Source organism: Setaria viridis, chromosome 5 (assembly GCF_005286985.2).
Source record: "Setaria viridis chromosome 5, Setaria_viridis_v4.0, whole genome shotgun sequence".
Taxonomy (NCBI): domain Eukaryota; kingdom Viridiplantae; phylum Streptophyta; class Magnoliopsida; order Poales; family Poaceae; genus Setaria; species Setaria viridis.
In genome coordinates, this window is record NC_048267.2 from 34,835,086 (window position 1) to 34,862,481 (window position 27,396).

General features: G+C 45.4%; 6 protein-coding genes and 1 non-coding gene across 8 annotated transcripts; 6 read left to right on the forward strand and 1 right to left on the reverse strand.

Annotated features, from left to right (window-relative positions):
• The first annotated feature begins 3,322 nt into the window (after window positions 1-3,322).
• LOC140222733 (disease resistance protein RGA2-like) lies at window positions 3,323-5,286 on the forward strand. Its single transcript, XM_072293680.1, has one exon. It carries the CDS (start codon window positions 3,534-3,536, stop codon window positions 5,004-5,006), a length of 1,473 nt encoding a protein of 490 aa, XP_072149781.1. The 5' UTR covers window positions 3,323-3,533; the 3' UTR covers window positions 5,007-5,286.
• A 1,138-nt stretch (window positions 5,287-6,424) lies between these two features.
• LOC117856486 (uncharacterized) lies at window positions 6,425-8,490 on the forward strand. Its single transcript, XM_034738840.2, has one exon. It carries the CDS (start codon window positions 6,475-6,477, stop codon window positions 8,395-8,397), a length of 1,923 nt encoding a protein of 640 aa, XP_034594731.2. The 5' UTR covers window positions 6,425-6,474; the 3' UTR covers window positions 8,398-8,490.
• Window positions 8,491-8,700: 210 nt separating this feature from the next.
• On the forward strand, window positions 8,701-10,821 carry LOC117855068 (disease resistance protein RGA2). Its single transcript, XM_034737343.2, has one exon. The coding sequence runs from the start codon at window positions 9,171-9,173 to the stop codon at window positions 10,683-10,685; it is 1,515 nt and encodes a 504-aa protein (XP_034593234.1). The 5' UTR covers window positions 8,701-9,170; the 3' UTR covers window positions 10,686-10,821.
• Window positions 10,822-11,984: 1,163 nt separating this feature from the next.
• Window positions 11,985-13,463, forward strand: LOC117857677 (putative disease resistance RPP13-like protein 1). The gene has a single exon (XM_034740477.2). It carries the CDS (start codon window positions 11,985-11,987, stop codon window positions 13,461-13,463), a length of 1,479 nt encoding a protein of 492 aa, XP_034596368.2.
• A 425-nt stretch (window positions 13,464-13,888) lies between these two features.
• On the reverse strand, window positions 13,889-17,254 carry LOC117857678 (RGG repeats nuclear RNA binding protein C). Its single transcript, XM_034740478.2, has 6 exons — window positions 16,917-17,254; window positions 16,183-16,573; window positions 15,931-16,072; window positions 14,933-15,091; window positions 14,788-14,844; window positions 13,889-14,310 (listed from the first exon to the last, which is right to left on the reverse strand). The coding sequence occupies exons 1-6, from the start codon at window positions 17,107-17,109 to the stop codon at window positions 14,125-14,127; spliced, it is 1,128 nt and encodes a 375-aa protein (XP_034596369.1). The 5' UTR covers window positions 17,110-17,254; the 3' UTR covers window positions 13,889-14,124.
• Window positions 17,255-19,281: 2,027 nt separating this feature from the next.
• LOC117854474 (probable acyl-[acyl-carrier-protein]--UDP-N-acetylglucosamine O-acyltransferase, mitochondrial) lies at window positions 19,282-23,495 on the forward strand. 2 transcript variants are annotated; one of them, XM_034736678.2, is made up of 11 exons: window positions 19,282-19,446; window positions 19,582-19,670; window positions 20,018-20,142; window positions 20,727-20,835; window positions 21,097-21,189; window positions 21,272-21,388; window positions 21,467-21,550; window positions 21,991-22,095; window positions 22,491-22,577; window positions 22,650-22,776; window positions 23,139-23,495. In XM_034736678.2, exons 1-10 carry the CDS (start codon window positions 19,362-19,364, stop codon window positions 22,767-22,769), a joined length of 1,014 nt encoding a protein of 337 aa, XP_034592569.1. In that variant the 5' UTR covers window positions 19,282-19,361; the 3' UTR covers window positions 22,770-22,776; window positions 23,139-23,495. The 2 variants fall into 2 exon arrangements, with proteins under 2 accessions (XP_034592569.1, XP_034592568.1); XM_034736677.2 differs by lacking the exon at window positions 19,282-19,446 and having other exon boundaries at window positions 19,592-19,670; window positions 19,811-20,142.
• A 285-nt stretch (window positions 23,496-23,780) lies between these two features.
• Window positions 23,781-23,853, forward strand: TRNAV-UAC (transfer RNA valine (anticodon UAC)). Its single transcript has one exon. It is a non-coding gene; the product is annotated as a tRNA-Val (tRNA).
• The last annotated feature ends 3,543 nt before the right edge of the window (window positions 23,854-27,396 follow it).

Below are 27,396 nucleotides of genomic sequence, written 5' to 3' on the forward strand. Positions count from 1 at the left end.
CTAACTGTTTCAACATTTTTATTTTGTTTAAATATTTTTTCTATATTACCTTAACATTTAGTTTTCTATATTGTTTCAACAATTTTTTCTATATCACCTCAACATTACATAAAAATGTTGAATTTTTTTTCAAAATTGTTGAATTAGATCTTAAGAAATGTTGAATATGATATTTTCCAACATTTTTCATAAATATTGTTTGCATGAACCATTTCAACATTTAGACTAATTGTTTCAACATTTTTATATTTCAACATTTTTTTATATTACCTCAACATTTAACTTTTTATATTGTTTCGACATTTTTTCCATATTACCTCAACATTTAATGTTGAAACAGTTTTTTGCAAAGATGTTGAATTAGATCGAATATGATATTTTTCAACATTTTTCACAAATGTTGAGGTAGTTTTTCTAATTTTTGAACGGTGTTTCAAGAATCGTTGAATCTAATTATTCAAAATGTTGAAAGCATGAAAGTACAAAATAGTAACTTATAATCACAAAGATTAAAACAAATAGGATAAAACGAGCGGAAGAATGTTGTTGTAGTGGTCCATTCGTACTTCGTAGTAGATACAGATTAAAAAAGTGAGGACAGCATATTTAATACTTGCTGCGCGTGGCAAGCTACTGCCTCCGGTGGTTCTCGCGCTAGTTTTCCACGAAAAAAAAAAGTAGAGGGCCGTCCTTGACGCAGAGTATTAGGCCGTGGTGGGCTGTGCGACAATTAGCTTACCCATCTTCCGGAGATAGGAGCGCCCATCACTTTTTTCAGCTAGAAAAACAACAATTCCCATTTTTATCCGCACTTATACATCATGCTTCATTTTGGAATATGAACGATATATGGTGCCAAACATCGTAACGTTTCCCATGATTAATCATGTTTTCTCTTTAAAAGGGAGATCAGGAGAAATGATCCTCTCACGTTACATTCGCTGGTCCCTCATACAAAAATTCCAGTAAACAACTTAACATAATTTATCTTTTTTTCTCTCCATGCACCAGTGGAGTTTTGAGTTCAAATTTTGCAAGATGATAGTAGACAACAAAATACATGTTAAAAAAATATATCATGAACTTTTTCATCACTATTTTGATAGGATAGGATATTTAATAATAAAATTTATCTTTGAGATACAAAAATATATAAAAAATAATGATGAAAATTCATAAAATATTTTTTAATATAGATTATGATGTCACCAGTCTACAAAGTTTCAAATTAAAATTCAACTTGTGTATGGAGAAACAAAAATGACAAATTGCATTATGGGGTAAGTTGAACCAAATAGCATAGTTTAGGGAGTAAATTGAACAAAATATAGTTTCGGGGGTTATCTGGACTTTCATTGTTTTTTTTTAAACGAACCTGGCAGGAGAGTTGCCGATTATATTAAAAAGAAGGAATCCAGACTGGATAAATACAATGGATCAAAAATGAAATGAGGCAAAATTGAGCCAGGAAAATAAAACAACACTATAAACTCAGTCGCAATCAGCATCGCGTCAGTAGAGCGGAGAGATGTTTCGCTCCCGCCATAATCCACACGGTGGACTTTCATTGTTTGTACTGAAAGCGAGTAATTTGGACTTTTTCAAAAAAAAAAGAACAGTGCCACAGTGGAAGAAATTTCTGCTCTACATAGCAGCTGGGCAAGCGCACTCCGTCATCTAAGAAAAATGGGTGCAGTGCGTCAACAGCCTTGTAGCTAGTCTTGCAGCAAAGCAGCCTGTGTGACTGCCTCAGCTCATATAAGTAGCGATCAACAATGAACTCGATCAAGAACTCATATCGATCAAACATCCTTCAATCCTCCGTTGCAGAAGTTTCCTAATGGAGACATTCGTTTCTGCAGTTCTTGGCGATCTCATCAAGTCATCAGCAGATCAGTATCCTTCATCGACAGGCGCAACCGGCGGCAGAAGGATGTGGCGGAGAACCTACTGCAGCTGAACCGCGTCCTGCAACGGGTACAGGTCACAGTTGAGGAGTCCGAGGGGAGGCACATCAGTAACCAAGCGATGCTGCAGCAACTTCAGATGTTGAGAGTGACGATGTGCGAAGGCAGCTACCTACTGGATACTCCTGGGTTGCGTTCTAAATTGAAAGTCATTCCAATTTTCAGAGAGTCAAATTATTTTATGTTAAACATTTATAGCACCGAATTGAATAGATATACTTTACGGTACTTATTTGGTATCATGAATGTTAATACTGTTATGAACGACGTATAGGAATATGAAGTAAAGAATCAAGCCACAGAGGAGACACACGATTTAACGTGGAAAACTCCTTCGATGTGAAGGGGAAAAACCACGGGCACCAGCCAGCAACAATCTCACTATCTCAAAAGTTTCGAGTTACACGCCTATGGTGGCTTACAAGAGAATCAAGTCTCCACGAAACCCTAGCAAGGGTGTATATGCCGTACCGTACCGCGGGGGGCTCCGCCCCCCGCACCCCCCCCCCCCCCCCCGAGCACAGACTACGCTACGGCCCAAGCCTCCGGCGACGGACCTCCACTCCGTCAGAAGCCCGCCCTATATCCTGGAGTGAATTTGGAACAACTCTAATAAATACTTTATTGTATATAAATTTGGTCAAACTTAAGATGCTTTAACTTTCCAAGAAAGTTAGAATTACTTAGAACGAGAGTACTTTTATGTACCGGATGCTGCAGCAACATAGAAGCAGTGATCGTACCTTTTCCCTGTCCACATTGAGTCCAGCCAAGCGCTTGCGCTTCTCTACCAGGAGGAACAACGTTAAAGTCATAATTGTGATTCATATATTTGTTATGCCAAAAAAAATTTGTTTTGAGGAACACATAATTGTGATTCATATATTTGCTATGCCAAAAAACAATTTATTTTGAGGAACACATAATTGTGGTATTATTATTCGTGATATCTTAAATTCTAAATCGTTCTCACACATATCATAAAGTCATATTTGTGTTACCTCCAATTCAGAATACTTGTTATTTTATAAAGAGATAATCAAAATAACCATCTTATCTTCAATTAATATTATCTAAAGTATGTATTTATGTGAGAATAATTAGTTAATGGTGTAATTAGAAAAAAACTGAAAACAAGTTGATTAAAGTTTTCTAGAAGTTGTAGAATAACAAGTGTTTTAAAGACAATAAAGAAGGCTAAAACAACAAGAATCAGAGGAGGTACGTGCCTGCCTTTTCTATTCTTAGTCCGAACTTATTCAAGTAGAAACTGCATAGCACATGCCTTCTCATTGACTAATCGTCTAATTAATTCACACGGCAACAACTGAAAGAAACATGCTTGGAAATTCATAGATGACAGTGCCATCGTGGAAACAGTTGCTTCTAGATATCTGCCATGCATACCAAATGCAACAAGTGAACAACAAAGGGAACTTAGAGTCCCTGATCTTGCAGCACTTCAACTTGTCTGCCAATCTCAGCTTAGAAACCAGCGACGGACGGGCTAGACAAGAACTCAAACCAAATCACCGTTCTTCGATCTTCCCCTCCTAAAGGTTCACAATGGAAAAATTCGTTTCCGCTGTTCTCGGCGATCTCGTCAGTCGATCGGTCTCCTTCGTTGTCAACACCTGCTACCGTCAGAAGGGTGTGGAGGAGTACCTACCACGGCTGCGCGGGGTGCTGCTGCAAATCCAGGCCACCGTGGAGGAAGCCGAGGGCAGGCACATCACGAACCAAGCGATGCTCCGGCAGCTCCAGATGCTAAGAGAAGCCATGTACAAAGGCTGCTATCTTCTTGATAATTTCACATACCGGATGCTGCATCAAAAGAGGAACAATGATCAGGTTAGTGGCCACCCCTTCGCCTTGTCAATACATAGTCCAGCCAAGCGCTTGTGCTCCTCTACCAGGAGGATGGGAGTGGAATTTCAAGGCGATGGGTTGGAGGAGCTGCAGGAGATGCTACGAAGCCTGCATAGCATCATGGATGATATGTCAGAGTTCATCATATTCTTGAAATCCTATCCTCACATCAGCCGTGAGCCTTACAGCGAGTACTTGTTCATGGAGAAGTGCATGTTTGGCCGCCAAGCAGAGATGGACAAGATCATGGGCTTCTTGTTAAAGCCAGAGCCTCCAGGAGCTCAGGGTTTGCAAGTGCTTCCTATTATTGGCCCACCAAGAGTTGGGAAAAGCACTCTCGTTGAGCATGTCTGTTATGATGAGAGGGTGCGCAACCACTTCTCTTCGATCATTCTATGCAGTGGAGATCCTACTGCTGCTCCAAAAGGCATGAGTGGTATAGTGAAGAAGCAAACCCATGGTTCACATGGAAGGTCACTTGTTGTCATGGAGCTTGCTGATGGGTTAGTTATAGATGAGAGGGAATGCAGAAAGTTATACTCTTCAGCGAGCCACATGCCACCAGGAAGTAAAGTTATTGTCACAAGTAGATCAGACAATATCTTAAAACTTGGAACTACGGGAGCTATTAGATTGGATTTTTTGTCTCAGGAAGCCTACTGGTATTTCTTCAAGGTGATAGCTTTTGGAAGCACAAACCCTGATGACCATCCGGAGCTAGCATCAATAGCTATGGAAATCGCAGAAGAGCTAGATAGGTCTTTCTTGAGCGCAAACCTTTATGGTGGATTTCTGAGAGGTAACATGGACAGCCGGTTTTGGCGCAGAATCCTTGAATTGGAGAGAACCCATGTAGAAAGGAGTATCATCCACTTTGGTGAACGCCCACAGACTCTTCTTCGGAAAAACCAGGCTGCATATGTTTGGAGTCTGCCCAACATTTCCATGAGGCTCAAAGTTCTTTATTGTCAAAAAAATTGTCTTCAGAGCGAAGTTCCAAAGACAAAGTTGCACGAAGTCCAAACTAGAAGCGCAGAATCCTATGGGAGACTGGAAGTGCTGGTGTGGAAATCACGCATACCCCCGTACCACAGCTGCACAATGATCTGTGAGATGGAGGCACCCCCACACATGATGGGCAAGAAGAAGCGGTCTCGCTCCATGGTGTGATTCTGTTCATGTCCAGATAAAAACTCATCCTTGTTGTTCCATCCATTGGCATCTTGCGTCGTTGCGATGAAATGGTGTGAAAGGCGATATGCAAATATATATCCCAAGAGTGATCAAATATATCTTTTTCTTACAGCGAGCTGTTTTCTGTATTTTCTATCAAATAGCATGGATGTCTGTTATTCCTTTGATAGTTCAGGGTCTATGCGTAAACATGCATTTTGCCCTCTGTACACAACAGTTTGCAATCTAGGTAACAAGGATCATAGGGGGAAGATCAGTATATTCAAGTGACCGCTGAAGTGCAGTGCACAAATGCATGATTCGACCTCCAAAAATACCAACAAAGTGCATTGAAGGCTTGTTTTGGGAAAAAAAATCATGGTTACCAAATACGGCCTTAATTTCTTCCAGCAGAATCTGTCTAATATGTATCTTCCACGCTTTGAACTTCTCATAAACCGAGTGCCAACAGGCCCCCTAAAGCTTCAGCACTCAGTCCTGCCATTATTCATCATTTTGTTCATTATTGGCTTGCATCTGGTATGAATTGTTCTAGTAGTCTAATTTACTCTAGTATCTGCAAGTAGAGATTAGCTTTATTCTAGAATCCAGGAACTCTTTATATACTGGAGGCAGTTGCAGTACAAGCCTAGCTAGCAATCTTTCTTATATATCTTAAACAGAGGAGCTGGAGATGCTATCCTCCAAGTGGACGTTCTTTACTGGATCCATCATTCTTCCTCTCTTCTTCTTCCAATATGTTTCTCCATGGTGTTCATGGCCGTGAAAACTGAGAAGCTCCTATTCCTGCCGCTTGCACCTGTACCTGACAGATGTCCCACCATCTGCAATGAGTCCATCTTTTCACTCCCTCGCCACCAACAGCATCCGCTAGCGATCCACCACCATTAGTGTCCATCAGCATACTGCCGTCTCACCACATCACTCACTCCCGTGCCCGCTCCTTCCGCTGGGTATGCCCGCCTCTTAGAAGGCGAACAAGTTGCTACAGTACTTACCATGGAAATACAATCCACAATAGAAGTATGAATAGAATTATACTTATACCGTGGCCTTCAGTAAATCGTCCATGGGACATCTGAAAAATATATCAAGGGGCAAATATGTACTACCTCCCATGAACCATGAATAAAAGGGTAGACCCCCAATCATTCAAACAATCTCGCTTTCATGTCTTCCCAGTTCCCACTCTCACGGCTCCTCCACTTCAAGCTTGACTTCTCCACACAGAGCTCGCGCCGCACACTGTTTGGGTAAGGAATTTCTTACCCCAACAGCTAGAGCTTTTTTCTTCCTGAACCGAACGTTTGAACTGGCTCCGGCTGTATCATCATTATCTTGCTAGTCGCTACTCCCTCCGTTTCAAATTGTAGGTCGTTTTAGTTTTCTAGATTCATAGATATTTGTATGCACATATATTATATTTAGGTGTATAATAAAAACTATGCATCTAAAATCTAAAAAAGCCATGACGATCCATAATTTGAGACGGAGGAAGTACTTTCCAAACGTCCGAGTTCAAGACACGTGTTCATGTGACTTGGTGCTTGGAATCCCAGTTGCATTTTGGATGTTGCCTAACGAAAATACAGACAAGCCTTCAATTTCAAAGTCACCGAGTCCATGCTTCAACTTTTGCAAGTTCTCGAAGCAAGCAGAGAAAAGACAACAGGACATATCACTGTGCAGCCCCTCCGTCGTCAAGTTCAAAGTCATTGGTAACCTGAAAGGAGCGCTGAAAATTCAAAGCCACTCCAGCGTTCTAGCTGTTTCAGCAAGCGTGTTTCACTCACCAGCGTTCGCAATGGAGGCCCTCGTTTCTGCGGTCCTCGGTGACCTCATCAGCCGATCCATATCCTTCGCCGTGGACAGGTGCTGCCACCGGCGGCGCAAGGGCGGCATAGAGGACTCCCCGCTCCGTCTGCGCCGCGTGCTTCTACGAGTCCAGGCCGTCGTCGAGGAGGCCGACCGGCGGCGGGTCACCAACCAGGCGATGCTCCGGCAGCTTCAGCTGATGAGGGAAGGCGTGTACAGGGGCTACTACCTCCTCAGCGCCTTCAAGAGCCAAGGCGCTATGCAAGGCAAGACCCAACAAGATCGCGAGGTCAGTCACTCATCGTCGTCGTTCGCCTTGTCCCAGTTCAATCCGGCGAAGCGCCTGTGTACTGTCTCCGCCAGGACGACGACGGCGAACGTGGCATCTGACGACACCAGACGCGAGGGGGATGCGGAGGCGGAGCTGCGAGAGGTCCTCACCAGCCTAGAGCGCATGGCCAACGACATGAAGGAGCTCGTCGTGTTCTTGAGCTGCTACCCTCCCACGCGCCGCGAGCCTTACAGCGGGCACCTGTGGTTGGAGAACCGCATGTTCGGGCGCGAGGCAGAGCAGGAGAGGATCATGAGCTTCTTGCTGGAAACAGAGCCGCCTGTGGGCACAGAAGATCTGGGCGTTCTTCCGGTGATCGGTCGAGCAAGAGTTGGCAAGAGCACCCTCGTCGAGCACGTCTGCTTGGACGAGAGGGTGCGCAAGCACTTCTCCTTGATCGTATTCCTCGGCGAAGGCGACATCGAGGATGGAAACCTATCATCGCCTCATCAACTGGGAGACAACGGCATAATCAAGCATCGGCATCTCAATTCGTCGGCCGGAAAATCACTGGTTGTTATTGAGCTTGATGGCGACGACGTGGATGAGAGCACGCTGGGAAGAATTCTCTCCGCACTGAGGCGAGAACGCACCGCACCTGTCAGGAAAATACTTGTTACAAGCCGGTCAGAGAAGATTGCAAGTTTTGGGACAACACGAGCTCTGGAGCTGAAACCATTGCCTCGAGAAGCCTACTGGTACTTCTTCAAGACGATCGCGTTTGGGAGCACGGATGCCGGAGATCAGCCGGAGTTAGCATCCGTATGCATGGAGATCGCGGGCCTGTTGAACAGATCATTCATAGCGGCAAATTTGATTGGTGGCTTACTGAGAGCCAATCCTTGTTCTCAGTTTTGGCGAAAAGTTCTCAAAGGCTACAGAGATAACACAAGCATGCACCTGCTTCTGTTTGGTGAGCATCAATCCGACCTCCTAGCGAAAGATCGGCCAGTATACTTTTGGAGATTAGTACCCAAGACTCAGTCTATCCTCATAGTCTACAGTTGTTACCAAGTGTGTTCACCCCGGAAACATGGTCTGCCTAAGATAACCGCGAACGATGTTCAAATTGGAAGAGCAAGGCCTCGAGGGAAGTTTGAAGTCCTGGCATGGAGATCTCACATACCACCCTACTATAGCTACATGTTGAGCTCCGAGGAGCGAACATCGTCGTCTGCACTACGCATACCGGCCCGAAATAAGCAAATCCGGCAGCAGTAGGCAGTAGAAGACTCAATTTGATGTGAATATTATGTTCATATTTGTATTACTTGGCACTGTACAATGTTTTATCCATTAAGTAGCATTAGCACACCATGGAGGTGTTTTGCCTTGTGATCATGCGTGCTCGTCTGTAGCAGATTAATTATTGCAACTTGGGGTAATCCGTAATCCATTAAGTAGGAGACTCTTATTTTTGTGGGGTAATTCCAAACAGAGGAACTAACTACTGAGTACTGAGGCGTGGCTGTAGCTTGCTAGAAAATTCAAATCAAAAGACCCTTAAATCATAATAATCTACCCTTTTTACAACCACGTGTCTGACAACAAGAACAGAAATTGTTGTATGAAGTCCACTTGGATTGGAATTTCAGAAACGCTTGACTGACCTACGAATCAACTACGCGCAGAAGCAAAGACTTGTGCACCTGAAGTTGACCACTCCTTGTCCCGTTCTCCTCTCCTGTCCACTTTCCACCTTCAACCTGTGGAGTTGCTTCTTTCTGCAGTCGCATCTGATCTCCTCGGCAGAGCCCTCTCCAAAGTCTCCATCGTGATCCAGAGGTGCAGACGGTTTTAGGCAGAAGAGTCAGCAGCACAAGCTCCAGCAGCAGCCAGTTACATTTGCATTTCGCTGCTTTTCTTTTCAACGTTGCAGGCAGACATGAGCAGAAGCAAAGACTTGTGCATATGAAGTTAACCGCTCATTGCCCCGTTCTCTGTTCTATTCTCCATTGTACCCACCACCAAATCTTCTCTCGTGGTGTCTAGCAATGGAGCCCCTTCTCTCCGCGATCATAAGCGATCTCCTGAGCAGAGCACTATCCATGCTGATACAGAGGTATAGGCGATCCAAGGCAGAAGAGACAGAGCACAAGCTCCAGCGGCTGCAGCGCGTGCTGCTCCGGGTTGATGCCATGGTGGAGGAGGCCGAGGAGCGGCACATCACCAACCAGGCGATGCTCCGGCAGCTTGACATGCTCAGGCAAGGCATGTACGGCGGCCACTGCATGCTAGATACCTTCAGGTACAGAGTCCATGGACATGGAGACGACGACGAGGTGAGTGGCGACGGCGATGTTGTCTTGTCTCGATTTAGTTCAGCCAAGCGTTTCCTCTCCTTCCCCGGAAGCAGCAGCAAGGAGCAGAGCACCGTGATTGACGCTGAAAACCTGAAGAACCTGGAGAAGATGCTCGACGGCCTCGAGACGCTGATGGGCGACATGGTGGAGTTCGCCGTGTTCTTGGAGGGATACCCTCGCATCTGCCGGCAGCCGTACAGCGAATACCTGGTCCTCGACAGGGTCATGTTCGGAAGGCAGATGGAGAAGGAGACGGTCATCAATTTCCTGCTCCGGCCAGAAGCTACGGGCGACGGAAATCCAGGGGTGCTTCGAATCGTCGGCGCGGCGAGGGTCGGCAAGAGCACCCTCGTTGAGCACGTCTGCCTCGACGAAAGGGTGCGTGGTTATTTCTCCTCCATCGTCTTCTTCACCGGAGACGATCTTGGTGCTGACAACATGGCTGCTCTGGGACGAAGTGGTGTGATCAAGCATCAGGATCTTACTGCCTCCTCCTCGTGTGGGAGATCACTTGTTGTCATTGAGCTAACCGGGGCCATGGAAGAGGAGACATGGAGGAATTTGTACTGCTCTGCTGCAAGAAGCATGGGGAACGGGGACAAGATCATAATCACAAGCCGGTCAGAGAAGATAGCAGCTCTTGGCACAACGCAAGCTCTCAGACTGAAGCTTCTACCTCAAGAAGCTTACTGGTACTTCTTCAAGGTGCTCGCGTTCGGGAGCGCAAACCCTGACGATCACCCGAAGCTCGCTTCGCTAGGCATGGAGATTGCAACGCTGATGAACGGTTCGTTCTTGGGAGCAAACATAGTGGGAAGTTTGATAAGGGCCAACCTGAACGTTCAGTTCTGGCGCAGGGTGCTTCATTGCGTGAGAGATTTCTTAAGCAAGCACCTTCTCACATTCGGTATGGACCCGACAGATCTTTTGGAGAATGGATATCCATTGTATGCTTGGAGTATGGCCAGGAGCCGAAATGTCGTTGTGATCCACAAAATTTATCAGAAGCGTACTACCCAGAATGGTGTCCCGAAGCTCACAGCACATGACATCATAGCAGGGCGTGCCACACATAAGGGGAAGTTCAGAGCAGTTGGATGGAGGTCCAGCGTACCTCCTTACTACACCTACGTGTTCAATTGTGTGTCACAAACGGCCGGATGCTCCACGGCCAGAAAGAAGCGCCCTCGGCAGGTGGTGGTTTGATAGTCCTATACCCATGTGTAATACTCAGCTGTATGTAAACTAGCACGGTGATCTCTTCAAATAGCACGGTGACCAAGTATAGGCTAACATTTATGTAATTATCACCTATCTATAAAAATTGAACCTATCAAGTGTATGATACATGCTGGAAAAATATACGTCACAATTCATCTATATCACGTTATGAAAAACAAAACATATTACAACATAACCATATCATGTTAAGATTTTCTTTAACTACTCATCCATGTCACGTTAGAGGATAAATCGTCACGCTTAAACAGACATGTCACGCGAGGAAAAACATGTTACATCTGTAGCACATTGTCACAGCTAATGGATTGTCACGTGTTACATATTGTTTGATCTAATAGGGTTATGCATGGAAGTTAGATCTAACAGGAAGAAATATTTTTCCTATTTTCAAAATTAAAAATATATAAATAATATTTAATTTATTACCTCCTAGGTAATTAGCCGGCCATATCCGGCTAAACGGACGGTCCACAGTCATTTTGGAGTACCGTAGCAAAGCCCTTTCTACTAAACACAATGCTCAAACTATATGTTTAATTAAACATATGTCAAACACATATGAAGGAGGTGTGATGCAAAGTGAAAAGTATGAACGTGGATGAAATGTGGATGAAAATGTGTATAGAGTAATTGTTACCTACTAAAATCTAACTGGTAAACGGAATCAGTGACCCGTGTGTCATATCATTGTCTTACTAACATTTTACCTCTGAATCGTCATAATGTCTTTATACCCGCTTTGATCCTTTATTTATCTTTTTTTATTTGAAGTTATGTGTCATGGTAATACCAAGGCCAGGAGTGTTTCAAAGTCTCTGTATCATGTTAATGCAACGATCTTAAAGCTTTCTTTATTGGACAAAAGAAGTGCATTTTTCTTTACCCTGTCTTCTACGCATGTTCTCCGGAGCCGAGTCAAATCTGCGGATCAGCAACCCCTCTCTAACGCGTAAAATGGACTGCCAGATGGAACCATACACTAAATTCAGTGATGTTACCATCAGTTCATCACCCATGACCATGACCTAGTATGAGCCTCGTGGAGAGTCATTTTCTTTTTTGGTCCATTCATACTGTAATGTCCACAAATTTTCTGTCCTCCATTTCGAAGTCAAGTCAACAGCGTGCACCAACCTTGGACTGCTGACATGAGACATGAGAGGATGCTTGCAATGGAGAAACTTCTCTCCATTGCGCCATGAACCTTCTCCTTGCCGCGATCTCCATTTCACCACAAACCTTTTCCTTGAGAGAATCCTTGCAATGGAGGCCATTCTTTCTGCGATCATGAGCAACCTCCTGAGCAGAGCCCTATCCATGGTGATCCAGAGGTACAAGAGGTCAGAAGAGGCAGAGCACAAGATCCAGCGGCTGCAGCGCGTGCTGCTCCGGGTCGACTCAATGGTGGAGGAGGCCGAGGGGCGGCACATCACCAATCAGGCGATGATCCGGCAGCTTGAGATGCTCAGGCAAGGCATGTACGGGGGTCACTACATGCTCGACACCGTCAATTACAGAGGCCATGACGAGGTGAGTGGTGGCCTCCCTGTTGCCCTGCCTAGATTCAGTTCAGCCAAGCGGCTCCCCTCCTTTCCCGGCAGCAGCAGCAGCAATGGAAACCGGCAGAACACCGAGAGCCTGAAGAATCTGGAGAAGATGCTCGACGGCCTCGAGACGTTGGTGGGCGACATGCTGGAATTCGCCGTGTTCTCGCGGGGATACCCTCGCATATGCCGGCAGCCGTACGGCACGTACTTGATTCTTGGCAACGTAATGTTCGGCCGGCAGATGGAGATGGAGACGGTCATCAACTTCCTGCTCCGGCCAGAATCCCCCGCTGGCAATGAAAACCCCGGCGTGCTTCCGATCGTCGGCGCGGCGAGGATCGGTAAGAGCACGCTTGTTGAGCATGTCTGCCTTGATGGCAGGGTGCGCAGCTACTTCTCATCCATTGTTCTCTTCACCGGAGAAGACCTGGGTGCTTTCAGAGGCAGTGCTGTGATCAAGCACCAAGATGTCACTGCTCCTTCACATGGGAGGTCACTTGCCGTCATCGAGCTAGCTGGGGACATCGACGAGGCGGCATGGAGGAGGCTGTACTACTCGGCAGCAAGCAGCATGGGGCATGGGAGCAAGATTGTAATCACAAGCAGATCAGAGGAGGTAGTTGCTCTTGGAACAACCGAGGCTCTCAGACTGAAGGGTCTGCCGCAAGAAGCTTACTGGTACTTCTTCAAGGCGCTCGCATTCGGAAGCGCGAACCCCGATGACCAACCAAAGCTCGCATCCCTGGCCATGGAGATCGCGGAGCTGCTGAACGGTGCGTTCTTGGCAGGAAACATAGTGGCAAGCTTGATGAGAGCCAATCTGAACGCCGAGTTCTGGCTCAGGATGCTTCAGTGCTTGAGAGGCTGCGCAAGGAAGCACCTGCTCATGTTTGGCAAGCATCCTAACAGGCTCTTGCAGCAAGGGCGGTATGTGTACACTTGGAGGATGCCCAGGACTCGCGACGTAGTCACGGTAATCTGCAACCCGTATCAGAAGCCATCTCCCCAGGACGATGTCCCTGAGGTAACCGTACAAGATATTCTATCAGGACGCTCTACGCGTCAGGGAAATTTCAGTGTTGTGGCATGGAGATCAGTCGTTCCCCCCTACTACACCTACTTTGCAAGCTGCGCGTCGCAGACGGCCGGATGCTCTACGGTCAACAAGAAGCGCCCACGGCATGCCATGGTGTGATGTTACCTTTTTCTGGCAATATCACTCTTCAAATACACACACTAACAGAGTTTAGCTGTAACCCTGTAATGTATGGCTTTGATCAGATTATTCGCATACATAAGCGTATTACTGTATATAAAATGCTAGTAGTGTCCAGATGCTAAGCTGAAATCATGTACGGTTTCGATCAGGCTATCTGCTTACAGAGTTACAGGATGAGCCTTAGGCCCGTCCACACAGCATAGCCACCAGATTCACAGGCAATGGCCAGTGGCCACCATCTGAAATCTTGATGGTGCTTCAGCTCAAACAGCATCTAGATTCACCAGCAGCTGAACAGGGGACCTAGCTGCTGAACCTAAAGTCCTAAGGTCTTCACTCAGCAAAAATCACAATTCAGATAGCAATCACAAAGATGGAACAAGGAAAAGCAAGAGGCAACGAAACATTCAAGGATTGCCGATCTTCAACAAAATGGTAAAGCTAGCCTACAAAATTAGAGGCCAATTCTGACAAACAACTCCGGTATACAACATCAAATAACACACGGTGAAAAGAAGGCCACATGAAACACCATTATTTGTTCTGGTTAAACCGTGGCACAATAATGTAACGTCGGCCAAAATTTAAAGATGACACCAGTAGACAATGCAATGCTCGAGATGACACTAAGTGCCCTTCACTTCCCACCAAGGCTTGGGAACTGAGCTTGATCTTCAATGGCCGGGGCAGCAGCTGGCCCACGATGGTAACCCCCGAAGTACCCACCTCTACCGCCACGCTCCCCGCGGCCCCTTCCACGACCACGACCCCCATAGTACCTTTCTCCTTCAGCAGGTTTCAGGAACTCATTGATGCTCACGGACTGCACCAAAAATTTTAGAAATTACAGCATTAGCACCCAATTTCTCCCATAACTAAGCACTAATCACAAAACAAAACATAACATAATCGTAAAAACGCCATGTGCCAGACAGAATCATAAGGGTCATTGTACCAAGACTGTCCCATTCTATCTCCCCCTTAGTCAGATTTAGTGTATCAAGGGTTCAGAATACTGATTCTTCTCAAATCACAAGCTTACAGCTCTAGGGTTATTTCAGATTCTATTCCATATGACCATAAACAATTCCCAAGAGGATTGTTCTAAATCCACCCAATTCGTTCAATAAGAAAAGAGGGCAAGATAACCTAAAGAATTCTGAAACAAAATCTATCTAACACAGAATTAACACATCATTCCATTGTAAAATGGCAGCAAAGAAACCAAACATGTACAACTATAGTAAAACCATGTCATCAACTATTTTCATCTCCAACTGCCTAGATAGGATATGCATACCTTCTTGGCACGCTCATCACGCTCAGCACTTTCCTTCTTCTTATCCTTGTCAGAACCCTAAGAATACAAAAAATTATATTCATGAGCACATAAGCAAAGCTCAGTAGAATTTAGGTATCAAGGTATCATATTAGAGGAAACTAACCAGCTTAATGAAAACTTCATCATTTTCTTTCTTGTTTGAAAGTGGCTGCAGAGACTGCAGATCCTTATCAACTTCAACCCTCCTCTCTTCAGCCTTCAGTGCAAGTAGTGCTTTCCTCTTCTCCTCCCTTATTTTCTCAAACTCCTCCAGAGTCATCTCCTGTGTGATTGAATATTAAAAGATAGACAGATCAGCACCAATACTATTATACCAAAAAAAGAGAGAAGAATGGGGCATTAGCTTGTATGGGAAAAAAAATATATGTTAAGCTGGCATGTAGAAGCTGTTTCTGTGACAGGATGCCTCAGGATATGACAATGTGATTAATAACAGGACAAAGAAATTAGGCACCCATAGAAAATTGGCTTCTCGAAGATTTAATGCGACAAAGACCAAGTTACTTTGTCATTGTATTTGGAAGTAAAACTGGTCAACAAAGTTAACAAAATTAAGGCCCTGTTTGGTTACTCTTGCTAAAGTTTAGCAGCTAAAATTTGCTAAACTTTAGTTGCTAAACTTTAGCAAAAGCTGTTTGGATACTCTTGCTAAAAGGCATTTAATGAGCTGTAAAAAGACCTATCTGCGCAGGAGGGGGGAGACAAGCAATAAATGAGGGGTAATAGGTTGTCCAGCCCACCTTTTAGCAAGTTTTAGCAACCAAAAACTTGCTAAAGTGCTAAACTTTATCAACTCAACTTTAGCAAGTTTTAGCAAGGGTGTTTGGCAGTTTAGCAGCTAAAAGTTGCTAAACTTTAGCAACTAAAGTTTAGCAAGGTGGAACCAAACACCCCCTAACAATTACACTCAGTGATATGAATGTCCTGGACTCAGAAATCAAAGGGTATTAGACAAACATCACAATAAAACTCTCTTACAGTTTGCAATGGCAAATGGATGCAATTTTAAACACCATTATTGCATTACACATCATAATTGTGCAGGAACTACCAATTCAACATCAAATAGAATTAAAATGGATAGAATAAATATGTTGTTACCTTGTCCTCTTCCTTTTCTTCCTCATCAGCAGCAGCATCCTTGTTATCTTTGTTCTCATCAGCTGCTGGGGCGTCATTCTGCTCGCCCTGTTTCTCAGCAATAGGAGCACCCTCCTCCACCTTCAGAGCTTCCTCAGTTTCCCTAGACACACAGGATTACATTAATAAAAATTTTACCTCCCAAAGGAATACATCACAAGAATGCTACACAAAGGCAGAGAGACAAAATCAACACAGTATAAGTTTCCTTACTGGGCAAGAACTTCATCAGTGGCGGTACCCCAGTTCCCACGCCCTGCGCCATCACGCTTCATCTCATACCCACGGCCAGTCCCACTGTGGCGTTCATAGTTCCTCCGTGGTGGCCTCTCAGAGTCATCACCAAAGTCACCATTCCTGTAGCCACCACGTCTGCCTCCTCCACGGTAAGGGGGGCGAGGGCCTCTCTCCCTTTCCCCTTCAGCTCCACCAGTTACAGCACCATCCCCAAAGCCTCCACCACCATAACCTCCCTGGAAGCCATTGGCATTGTCACCACCGAAGTCACGATTCTGGCCATATCCCCGTCCACCTCTGCCACGGCCACGTTCACCGCGGCCAAAGCCACCACGAGCTGGTGCACCGCCACCACGTGCATCTCTCACTGAAACAAGTACAGTTCAAGAGTTAAACTGAGCATTCGTGCTTTCAGGAAATGGAGGTAATATAATCTATTTAAAAGCCCCAACATAACATCAGGCCTGAAGAAAGGTATAAATTCCACTTTCCAGCAGTGGAAAGCTAACACCTTTACAAGTCGCATCATCAAAGCTTGCAACTGGAATGATGCATCCTCGAGGTCGAGGATGGACAACTAATTCAGAAATTATCGCTAAACATGCTCTAAACATCTTTAAAAAGCTCGTACCAATCGAAGCGTACTGGAAGACGCAAGAATCCTAAATGCCCAGAATACCAGATCTAGCATCCTAGCAATCACAACTCACCAGCTTGCGAGGGGGGAGCGGGCTTGGTCGGGAACTTGGCAGCAGCCGCAGGCTGGGCCGCCTTCCCAGCAGGCGCCGTGGCGGCCTTCTGCGCCTCGGCCTTCTGCGCCGCTGCCGCCGCGGCGGCAATCAGCTGCGAGGGATCATCGCCGTCGTCGGCGCCGAGGAGGTCGAACGGGTTGAGGGTGGCCATGTCAGCGGCGGCGGCGGCGCCGGGAGAGGAGGCAGCAGTGGGGTCGCGAGGTACCAGATGAAGAGACTGGGTACAAGCACTAGCAGCTTCGCCGGACGGGTTGGGCCGCCATTAGAATAAGAGGGGGAGCTGGGGAGGGGGGGGGCGGGGGGAAGAGGGTAGGGTTTTGGGCGGCGGCGGCGGCGCGGCGAGGGGTTGGAGACAGGAGACGGGTGGGGAGAGTGTGACAAGGAGAAACCCTAGCCGCACTCCTACGCGAGCTCATATCCTTTCGCCTCCGTGTCGGGCTGCTGGTTTTTTTTTTACCATTTCTGCTCAGTAGCTCGCGAATTACGGTAATAGCCTTGGGGTTGAGTGGTAATTACCCTTTGGTAGCGGTTTGGTGCGTTTGGCCCGCTGGGCAGCGCCGACGCGAACGGAGGGGTAGGCATGGAATTTCGGTGGTCTGTGGTCCTCGGGGGTAGTGAGGCGCTCGTGGGTTCGGGAATCTGGCCATCTGGAGCCGTGCGCTACGAGCCGGACGGCTGTGATATGTTTTGATCGAAAAATGCGTGTCATGTCGGGACTGGTTTGGTTAAAAGTGTGTGGGGGTTTTAAAGCTGAAAGTGTGAGGTTTGGTGGACAGGTGGAGTGAAACCAAATCGACTGCCCAATGGTTGAGGGTTTAATCCATTTCTATACAATTCAAGAACGACGATTGAATCCATTTTAATTCTAATAAAGTCACGTTTAATTATATCTGTATCAAGATGATGTACTTGCTATAAACATTCCCTATATTTATCATTTTGATGTCACTAGCACTCCTCATCTCTTCGAGGAGGCTAATAACGCAATGGTGATATGTCATTTTCCATTTCCCTTCCACCACGTAGTATTTCATTATGATACATTTCTTTCAAACATTAACAACGATATATCTTGATTTGCCATACAACAACTTTCTTGCTCCCTAGCCCCATATATGTTCTCTCGTGTGGTCACGGACCCTTAAACAAATGAAGTATATTTAGCTCATTTTCTACCAATTTAATCAAAAAATGTACACGCATCTCTAAACTTATCCCAACACTCCAACAGCGACAGAGCATGATCCTCTCAATTGAGGGAGGACTAACACACAATAGATGGTGAATAACACAAGAGGGAGAGAGGCTAGTTTCAAACTTAACTAGTAAATTGGATCTAATATCTACTACATACATCAAGGGATGTAAAACTTTTTGGAGGTAGGGGTACGAGCAAGTGTTGTTCCCCAAATCAATCTCCAAAGAAATTACTTAGGTATTGTATCATGTCGCTAATACTTTTGCAAAGATCTTAAAGTGATTCGATAGTATTGATATTCTCCAAGAGTTGGTGAGGAGGGGGAAATAGAGAAGCATGGGAAGTAATGCGCTAGGAGACTCCACTCATTTCTCACATGTGAAGTATAAACATATATGAGTATGCAAGTGGTGTTAGCCACTGATTTTTCACACGAGAAGATATGGGAGACCAACAAAATCCGGGCAAGTGAAACTAAACTAGTATAGCTTATGCAAGTATGCTCACACAAAAGTGGTTAATGATGAAGTGAAAGGCTCACATAATAATAAAACAATTTTCTTGAGCATGTGTGACGGTGAAGAATTGTATTTTCATAATACTTTGAGATGTGCTTATAATTCTCGAGCACTTTCAAAATAATTGAAGTTATGCTCGAACCATGAGTTATGTTTTTTTTTCTGCTGAGCTGTAGTTCTCCTTTCTTTCTCACTAAATGTGTTCCATTTTGTTGAGACAAAGCTTTGACATACTCTTTATCTACGCCATATAAAGTATAGTTATAAGAAAATACTTTTGAACACGAATTTAGTGACACCAAAAGCTTGTAAAAATGAAACAAAACAAGGCTTATGTAGTTCTATAAATGAAAAAGAAACGAATAGCCATAATATCTCGTATCGTCGTATCTATAACTCGTACATGTTGGGACGATATTTTTTTTTGGTGCGACTGCTGAAGCAAAGCAAATCAGCGCCGGCGCCAAACATACACTGGCAAACCTTGGCTTAACCAGGAGACCTGTCTCTCTGTGCGGTGTGCCGTGTGCGCCCGTGCGGCCCCGCGCCCCCGCCGCTGGAATGCTGATGGACGCGCCACAGCCAGGCTGCATCAGCGACAGCTTCCCGAAAAACCCCCAAGCACGGCTGACGTCATTCCCGGCGTTCCGCTTCCCTTCCCCCAAACGCAAGCCCTCTCTGCCCACAATGTCCGCCACCGCCGCCGCCCGCGCCGCGCGGCGGCTACTCCCGTGTCGCCTCCAGAGCACCACCACGCGGCTTCTCCATGCGAGTACGCGCCTTCTCCCTCTCGCTCCCTCCCTCCCTCCCTCCTTCCACTAACCTCTTCTGGTCGCATCAGCCTCCACGGCATCTGCCGCTCGGCGTCAGATCGCTTTCTCATTCTCACGCCCACCGTGGCCTGCAGGTGCTTCTTCCCAGGGAGCGGCGCGGGAGGCGTCCGGAAGCTTCATCCACCCCGCCGCCGTCGTCCACCCCGATGCCTCCATCGGCCAGGTGAAGCCTCCTCCCGCGTGCGCTCCCACGCACTGATCGCACGCAGCTGAGATTCGTTGTAGTGGTGGCACGAAGCATGTGCGGCGCTGCACTTCTGAATTTTTCTGATGGAACCGCCGTTGCCTGGGTTGTTCTATTAGGTTCATGCAGGTGGCGTGCTTGCTAGTTAATTCTGCTTGCCGGATGAGCCTCCTCTGCAAATTGCCTGATACAAATGCTCACAATCTAAGATGATGCTTCCTGTTTCCATCTACAGTGCCTTACGTGTTAAGTATGTATTTATAGTAGACTTGTGTTTTTACAGTGGAAAGCCTCAATGTTTGTGTGTCCCTTGGACCACTTTGCAGGGTGTGTCGATAGGGCCCTTTTGCACGGTTGGGCCTTCGGCTAAGATTGGTGATGCTTGTCAATTACATGCTGGGAGCCATGTCGTGGGAGATACTGAGCTAGGGGAGGGATGCGTTGTTCAAACGTGAGATAGCATCTTTTCTTATGTTGTTCCTCCTGATCTCCACTCTTTTGTAACTACGTTGATGCTTGCGGTGACCTACATTGGAACTCCATAGTTTGATATATAACTGAAGCAAAGAAAGATGTATCGAACATTTTTTGTGGAATGGAAGTACAATTTAGCATGAATTGCAGCTACCATAGTCTGAATATCGTCACAACAGTAGATGAGTTGGAGCTCCAAGTCCAGTATTTTGATTTTGGGGATGTTTCCATAGGCAATTGTAAATGGTTCGTGTGTCGTTGCTTATCTATCATGGTTGGAGCATCACTACCTCCAGACTCCTCTGGAGCACTGAACAAAGACCTTCATGACAACTTTTTGATGAAAAACAATCGAAGATCTTGAACTCACAGCATAGAGTTACTTGGCTGAAATACTTTGTTTTGTAACAGCTTAGCCATAGCTAACAACACTCTATGCCTGAATTTGCAAAATTCGAGGATAGTACATTATATCGCAAACTCGTAATATATCTTACAATTTGATATGTGAACAGCATAGATCTATCCCAATTCATACTATGGAATATAATTTTCTGGCAGTGGTGCTATCCTTGGTGCAGATATCCCTGGGCAGACAATTATCGGGGAAAACAATGTCATCGGACACTATGCTGTTGTTGGTTCAAAGTGCCAAGATTTGAAATATAAGGTTAGTTTTTCTTTAATTATTGTCACATAAAGTTGCAGGTGTAAAATTGACACATGACATAGAGTTTACTTACCATTCATATAAAGTATCTGTATGAACTATGAACTTTAAAACCAATGGCTCTTATGGACCAGCGAAGGAAAAATTTAGGCGCTGGCGCTCACATGCACAACTTCTCACCGTAGACAATGATTGTGTTTTTTGGCTACTTGAAATGCTATTCTTTGTGCAAACTATTAATGCCCTTTTCGTCTTGTTTAGACTGGAGATGAATGCTTTCTACATATTGGTAGAAATAATGAGATCAGAGAGTACTGCTCTATTCATCGTTCTTCTAAATCTAGTGACTGCACGGTATTCGGATTTCTTGTTCGATTACAAGTTTTTTTCGCCGAGCTTACATCTTCCATCTGACTCAGAGGGATCTGTTTTGCAGGTGATTGGTGACAAAAATCTTATAATGGGTTCGTGCCATATTGCTCATGATTGCACGATTGGTAACAATAACATCTTTGCTAATAATACTCTATTTGCTGGCCATGTAGTTGTTGAAGTGAGTAATCATTTTACTATGGTAGCTTTCTCTCATCAACTGGGTTGATGTGTCTTTAAAAGTGTTCTTTTTTTTCAGGACTTTACTCACACTGCAGGGGCTGTTGTTGTCCATCAATTTTGTCATATTGGGTCATACTCATTTCTTGGTGGAGGCTCTGTGGTATGTTGAAATTTGATCTGCATTACTTACAGTGGAACATTGTTTTTATGGTAAAGAAAAATGATACTTCATGTAGTTTTATCAACAATTTCTGAAAAGTATTGCACTATCACAAAATGAAGATGGGAAAACAGAACCCAGGAGAATCATAATGCATTCGATGTTACATGATTATATGGGGTTCAGGGACTATCAATTATGCTGCGTTTTCTCACCAAGGAGGCTCTCACTGCTAATATCATTTATTTGATAGTTGTTTCCATTGTATTTATTTTCTTTATTTCCCCCTCTATGTGCTTGTTGAAGCCTGATGGAACTGTAGTTCCCACTATCCAGAAATAGCCACCTTGAGTTGACACTTGCAGTGTTTAACCTTTTGATTGTTTGAATGTCAAGTTTCTTCATATGTTACCAAAATTCATTCATTCAATTTGGATCAGGTTACACAAGATGTGCCAAGGTACACGATGGTTGCAGGTGATAGAGCAGAGCTTCGTGGTCTGAATCTTGAAGGTCTTAGGCGCAACGGATTCTCGAACGAAGAGGTTTTCCTATATTACTGAAATGTTGAGTCCTTATGGATAAAATGCAGTGTCCACAGCATGATAGTACTACGCTACCTTTTGTACTTGAATCAGAGTTTTAGGGAGGGTATATGCAAATGTCTTCTATATTCTATTCATTGGTACCAGTAGATGTTTTAACACGTTATCAAATTCAATGTTTGTTCACACTAGGGAGCTGCCAGTTGGCACTTCGCAGTTGCTGTAGTGCCTTATTAGAAAGACATCTGGAATAATATAACTTTTGCAATAAACGAAATTTCTAATGCTGGTTTAAAAACTTCAGGACATCCTTAATAACACTAGGGGCCTAGAAGTTTGCAACTAAGTACATTTGGCTGTCTTGTAATACTGACATGGAATCTTCATAAATCTAGGTACGCAGGTTAAGGAAAGCTTATCAGAAAGTATTTATGCCAACTATTGCTAGTGAGATTAGCTTTGAAGATAGACTGGCTGATTTGGTAAGCATACTTGCTCATCATTTTGTTGGTACCTCCACGTGTGCATGTATTTATTTAAATCCATATCACCAGGAGCGGGAAATTGAGTTGTCAGAATCTCCAGCTGTATCCTGTATGGTGGAATCAATTCGCATGTCGTTTGATCAAGGACGTCGTGGGATTTGCAAATTCAGAAGTTCGAACAGTTCATAAGTGAGCGGTGAGCCAGTTCTTGTCTGGTTGTTATGTCAGACATTACTTAGGTATTTTGTGCAGTAATATAACTTTTGGTGTGGCGTGAATTGTGACATGGTGCTTTCAAACCTTTCCGTTTCTAATAAATTCTGAGCAAGGAAAAATCATCAAGGTAGGGTGGCATCGAGCACAACGTGAGCATGTTGAAAAATGCACTAATAAATGCTACTGATCAACGATTATTTTCCGTGTCATTGCAAAACTTTGTGCTATTCAGTTTATGTGGAACTCGATTTGGTTTTCACTATCTATCTTGGTTGCCAATATGTGATGTATATCTTGTGAAGCTTTGCTGCAAAGACTGAACCGTTGGTTTTCTGTCTGCAGGTGCATATTCAGTTTTGCTGTCCATCATACCTGAACACGTGGGCACATCACATAGCCCAGACCCTGAATATTGGACCAGGACCTGTCAAAAAAAAAAAAAATTTGGACCAGGCAATCCCGGTTGAACCTGGTTGATCAACAAGATGTTCTTCACATCCGTGTATAGGACATTCAGGAAGCCTGCTGTAGCCAGAATTTTGTTCCGGATGTATGAATTTTTTTTCGCCCTATTTGTAGTCGTGTGCTAGTTTACAGGGAATCATGTATTTTGTTCAAACTGTACATGGTGGCCTATCCCAGGTTCAAATATGCAAGATCTGAATAATATCACCATTAATCGGGACCGAATTTTGTTCATTGTGTTCCTTTGTGACAGGCGTAGCATTGGCAAGTTTTAGAACACGTTCACAAACTGATTAACTCCCATGCGCTTCAGCAGCATTTCAAGAAGCCCAGCGTCCAAATATGTCTCTTGGAAATTGGAATCAATTCTGCCTGCAGGACCAATCTCCATAGTTTACCAGGATAAGGATCCTAAAGCCCTGACTATCATTTTTTTTTCCAATCAACAGTTTGCAGTGAGAGGTGGACAAACGACTTGTATACAATTATAAATTCTAATCTACCACATTACCCCAAGCAGTTGCCGTGGTGTAGTGGTTATCACGTCAGTCTTACACACTGAAGGTCTCCAGTTCGATCCTGGGCGGCAACAATTTTCCTCTTTTTTGCGTTTTTTTCTTGTGCTTTTGTGATGCACTTCCTTTTTTTGCTCTGTTTTTCATTTTTCTTGTGCTTTTGTGATACACACAGTCCTACCCCGAGAGCAAATTGATATATAGTTTCGTCTTTTCTTTGTTTTTCATAGGAACAACATCACAGTAAATAGGATAAACTATCTCATGCTACAAAATGCCCCATTATACATTCTTCTCTCTGTTCCTCAATGTTCAGAGCTCTACTATTATAGTATTATGAGCTATCATCTCATTGCTCCAAGTGCCATGGCGTCCCATCAACATAGTATATCAAAATAGTTTGCTTCTTTGTTCTTCCATGGAAGAATGCCGCATTGAGAGGAGATAAAATAAAAGCAATATCTTTTTGGTTGGTGGACAGAGTTTTTATGCCAAATCGCCAACTTATGAATGTATGCGCCCACCCTTTGCTGCCACATTAAGCAGCTCCTCCATTTGACCTAGCTAGCGGTGATTGTGATACTGACCTGCATGAAAACGACCATCTCTTTCTTTATTTGCCAATATAAAGATTATTAAGTCCAGGGATGGAAATCATTCAGCTACTCGTTTCTCTGGTTTTGAGCAAAATAAATAAGTACTCCGTAGCTTATATATGAGCCACTTGCATATAGTACATGCATATTACTAGCAATGCAACTGGCAAAGAAAATTAAACATAACTGGACTCGGCTTGCCTTTTTTTACTGGCCACCTTTTATTCTTTGTGAAACGGTAAGGTATGAAATCATCACACGGTTGGCAACGCGGAGTCAAGCGCTGCATCATCGTCCGCCTCGAGGAGATCCAAGACTACACGCTCGCGTCGCTCAACCCCGACGACAAGACTTCGTGCACTCCAACAATCCGCCGGCTCCCGCCCTAGCACCTCGGCTGCATAGATGGGGAGACGACTCCACGCCGTGCAGTGGAACGCGCTGCACGTCCACACTCGCCACCGCACTCGGACCAATCGCGCCTTGGTCGGAGCAGTGTGGCAGGCGACGAGCAGCGGCGCAAAGATAGGGAGGAACGGGAACACTAGCGCCCGGGCTACAACAACGATCACCCGGGCAGAGGCAACGTCTAGCGCCAATGAAAGGATGACGACGACGACCGTGACCAGCACAGTCACGGTGACCGCTCTTGCCGCGCCCATGACATGCGCAAGCAGACGGGCGGGGAGAGCTACCGCGAGCGGGAACGCTCGCCCAGGTGCTGGACCTGGGGCGGAGGGAGTAGGCATGGGGTGTCACCACCAGGATGCTGCCCAGAACGTTGGTGACGATGATACAGGCATCATCAACTTGCCTTAGCAACTGCCCCAACTTGGTGCTCTTCGTGATAAGAAGGTGATTGAGCTCCAATTCCTCTTCGCTAATCAAGCCTCGACAATCCAGGAGGCGGCCAAAAACTTCTTGCGCAGGCAATAGGGTACGGTAGACAGTGAGCTAGCGCCTCTTAACGCGCTCTTCTCGGACTACATCGACAAAGCAGCAGTGCTTGCTGACAAGCTCCAACTACCTCATGAGGGGACTGAAGTCTGGTCTGAGGGTCGTGGATACAAGGCAAATAACAAGGAGGCGCCGATGATCAGGGTGGCAGATGCATTTGCACGCATCCTGGACGACATACCAGTAGCAGGAAACAAGCATGATGGTGGCGCCTCTATCTCCGTCCAGGAGATGGATGCAACCTTGCAGAAGCTTCAGGTGGAAGCTGCTCTGTATGGCCAAGAGTTGGCTACCTTGCCGACTTCGCCAATCATGGCCTCTGGGCATGACTTCGCACTGGATCAGAACTTCACTGACATGTTCAATGCTACACAGATGTCGCCAGACCTCACCACCGACACCAACGACACAGCATGCGTCGACGCCGACCACACCGACGGAGCGGAGGACGGTAGGGACACCCGTCCGCCACGATGCTAGGCAGCGTGGAGCATAGCAGCCCGATCGACAACACGCTTGTCAGGGCCCTCTTCACCAGGCTGGAGCCAATCCTCCACATCGCGGAGCCACTGCTGGAGGAGCAGAACCCGCTGGCACACATGGAGTCGGCTAAATGTCGCCGTCCACGCTGCATCTTCAACATGTCTATGATACATCGCAGCACGAGACTTTCTACCCATCAGCCAAAACGTGCGCAACAAAATCTATGTCGCAAACTTGGCATTCTAAATGATGATCTGCAGCCCATCGAGGCTGCACTGCAGGAGTTCTTAGCAATGTTCTAGGGGTCACTACCTCAAGATGTGATTGCGGCACTGACAGTGGCATTCAACTTAGAAGACATCGATGCTGAGGAGCTCGACGAAGCTATGGCCGCGGTGGTAGGAGAAGCCATCGCCGACATCCAGGAAGCCACCAACAGCTTGCAGGAAGAAGCTCTACGGGCGGCCACCTAACTACCAGCTCAATAGCTAATTCAGTATCCTCCAGCTTGTCATGTTAAGCACAACTTCTGAACTATCAAACAGTGCAAGGCGCCACTGCAGCAAATTTCAATTATTCAGTGTCTCAACATTCAATTGGGTTGTAATCCTAAAGCCATAATAGATTCATGGCTACTTAACTCACTCTGCATGGACGTTTCTTCATTTGTTGACTGCGCTTCTGCTGGTTGTGCTCCTATTGATGAAGCCGGGCACCATTCAGAGTGATTGTGCATTTCTCTGCTACTACGAAAAGCCACATCTGCTGACCTGCCCAGTCTGTTCAACCGATACAAGAGATGCACGACTTTTCTTTAATTATAGCAATGAACCTTGAAATCTTATGTTGGAATGTGAGAGGGCTCAACCGGAGAAAGAAATGAAGCTAAGCGAGATAGACCAAGACACAATTTCCTCCACACTCTGTCACATCACCTGTCTGCAAGAAATGAAGCTAAGCGAGATAGACCAATTTACGGCCGCGTATCTGGGAGGGCACATGCTTGACAATTATACTTTCAAGCCAGCAGGGGGCCTCAGTGGCACAAGGGGCGGCATTCTTCTAATGTGGAACAACGACCATGTCAAGTTGACCAATGTGGTCATAGGAGAGTTTCATATCACGACAACAGTAATGATGCAAGTAACGACAAACAATTTCACCCTTTTGGTGGTGTATGGCCTAACCAAAACTAGCAGGAAAGCCGATTTTCTTACAGAACTTCAATGCCAAAAGCCTCAAAGCAATTCTCAATGGCTGGTACTAGGTGAATTTAATCTCATCTACAAAGCGAGCGACAAAAATAACAGCAGGCTAAACCTGAGGCTAATGAATATGTTTAGAGAGGCCTTAGACGATTGTGACCTTCGTGAAATTCACCTCCAAAACAGAAAATTCACTTGGAGCAACGAAAGACGCAACCCTACTCTTGTTAGTCTTGACAGAGTATTTGCCAATGAGGAATGGGATCATGCTTTCAGTAACCATGTCCTGCACACCCTCTCCACCTCATTATATAACCATTGCCCATTGTTGCTCTCCAACCAAAGTGGACCGAGACATCCGAAATCCTTCAAATTTGAG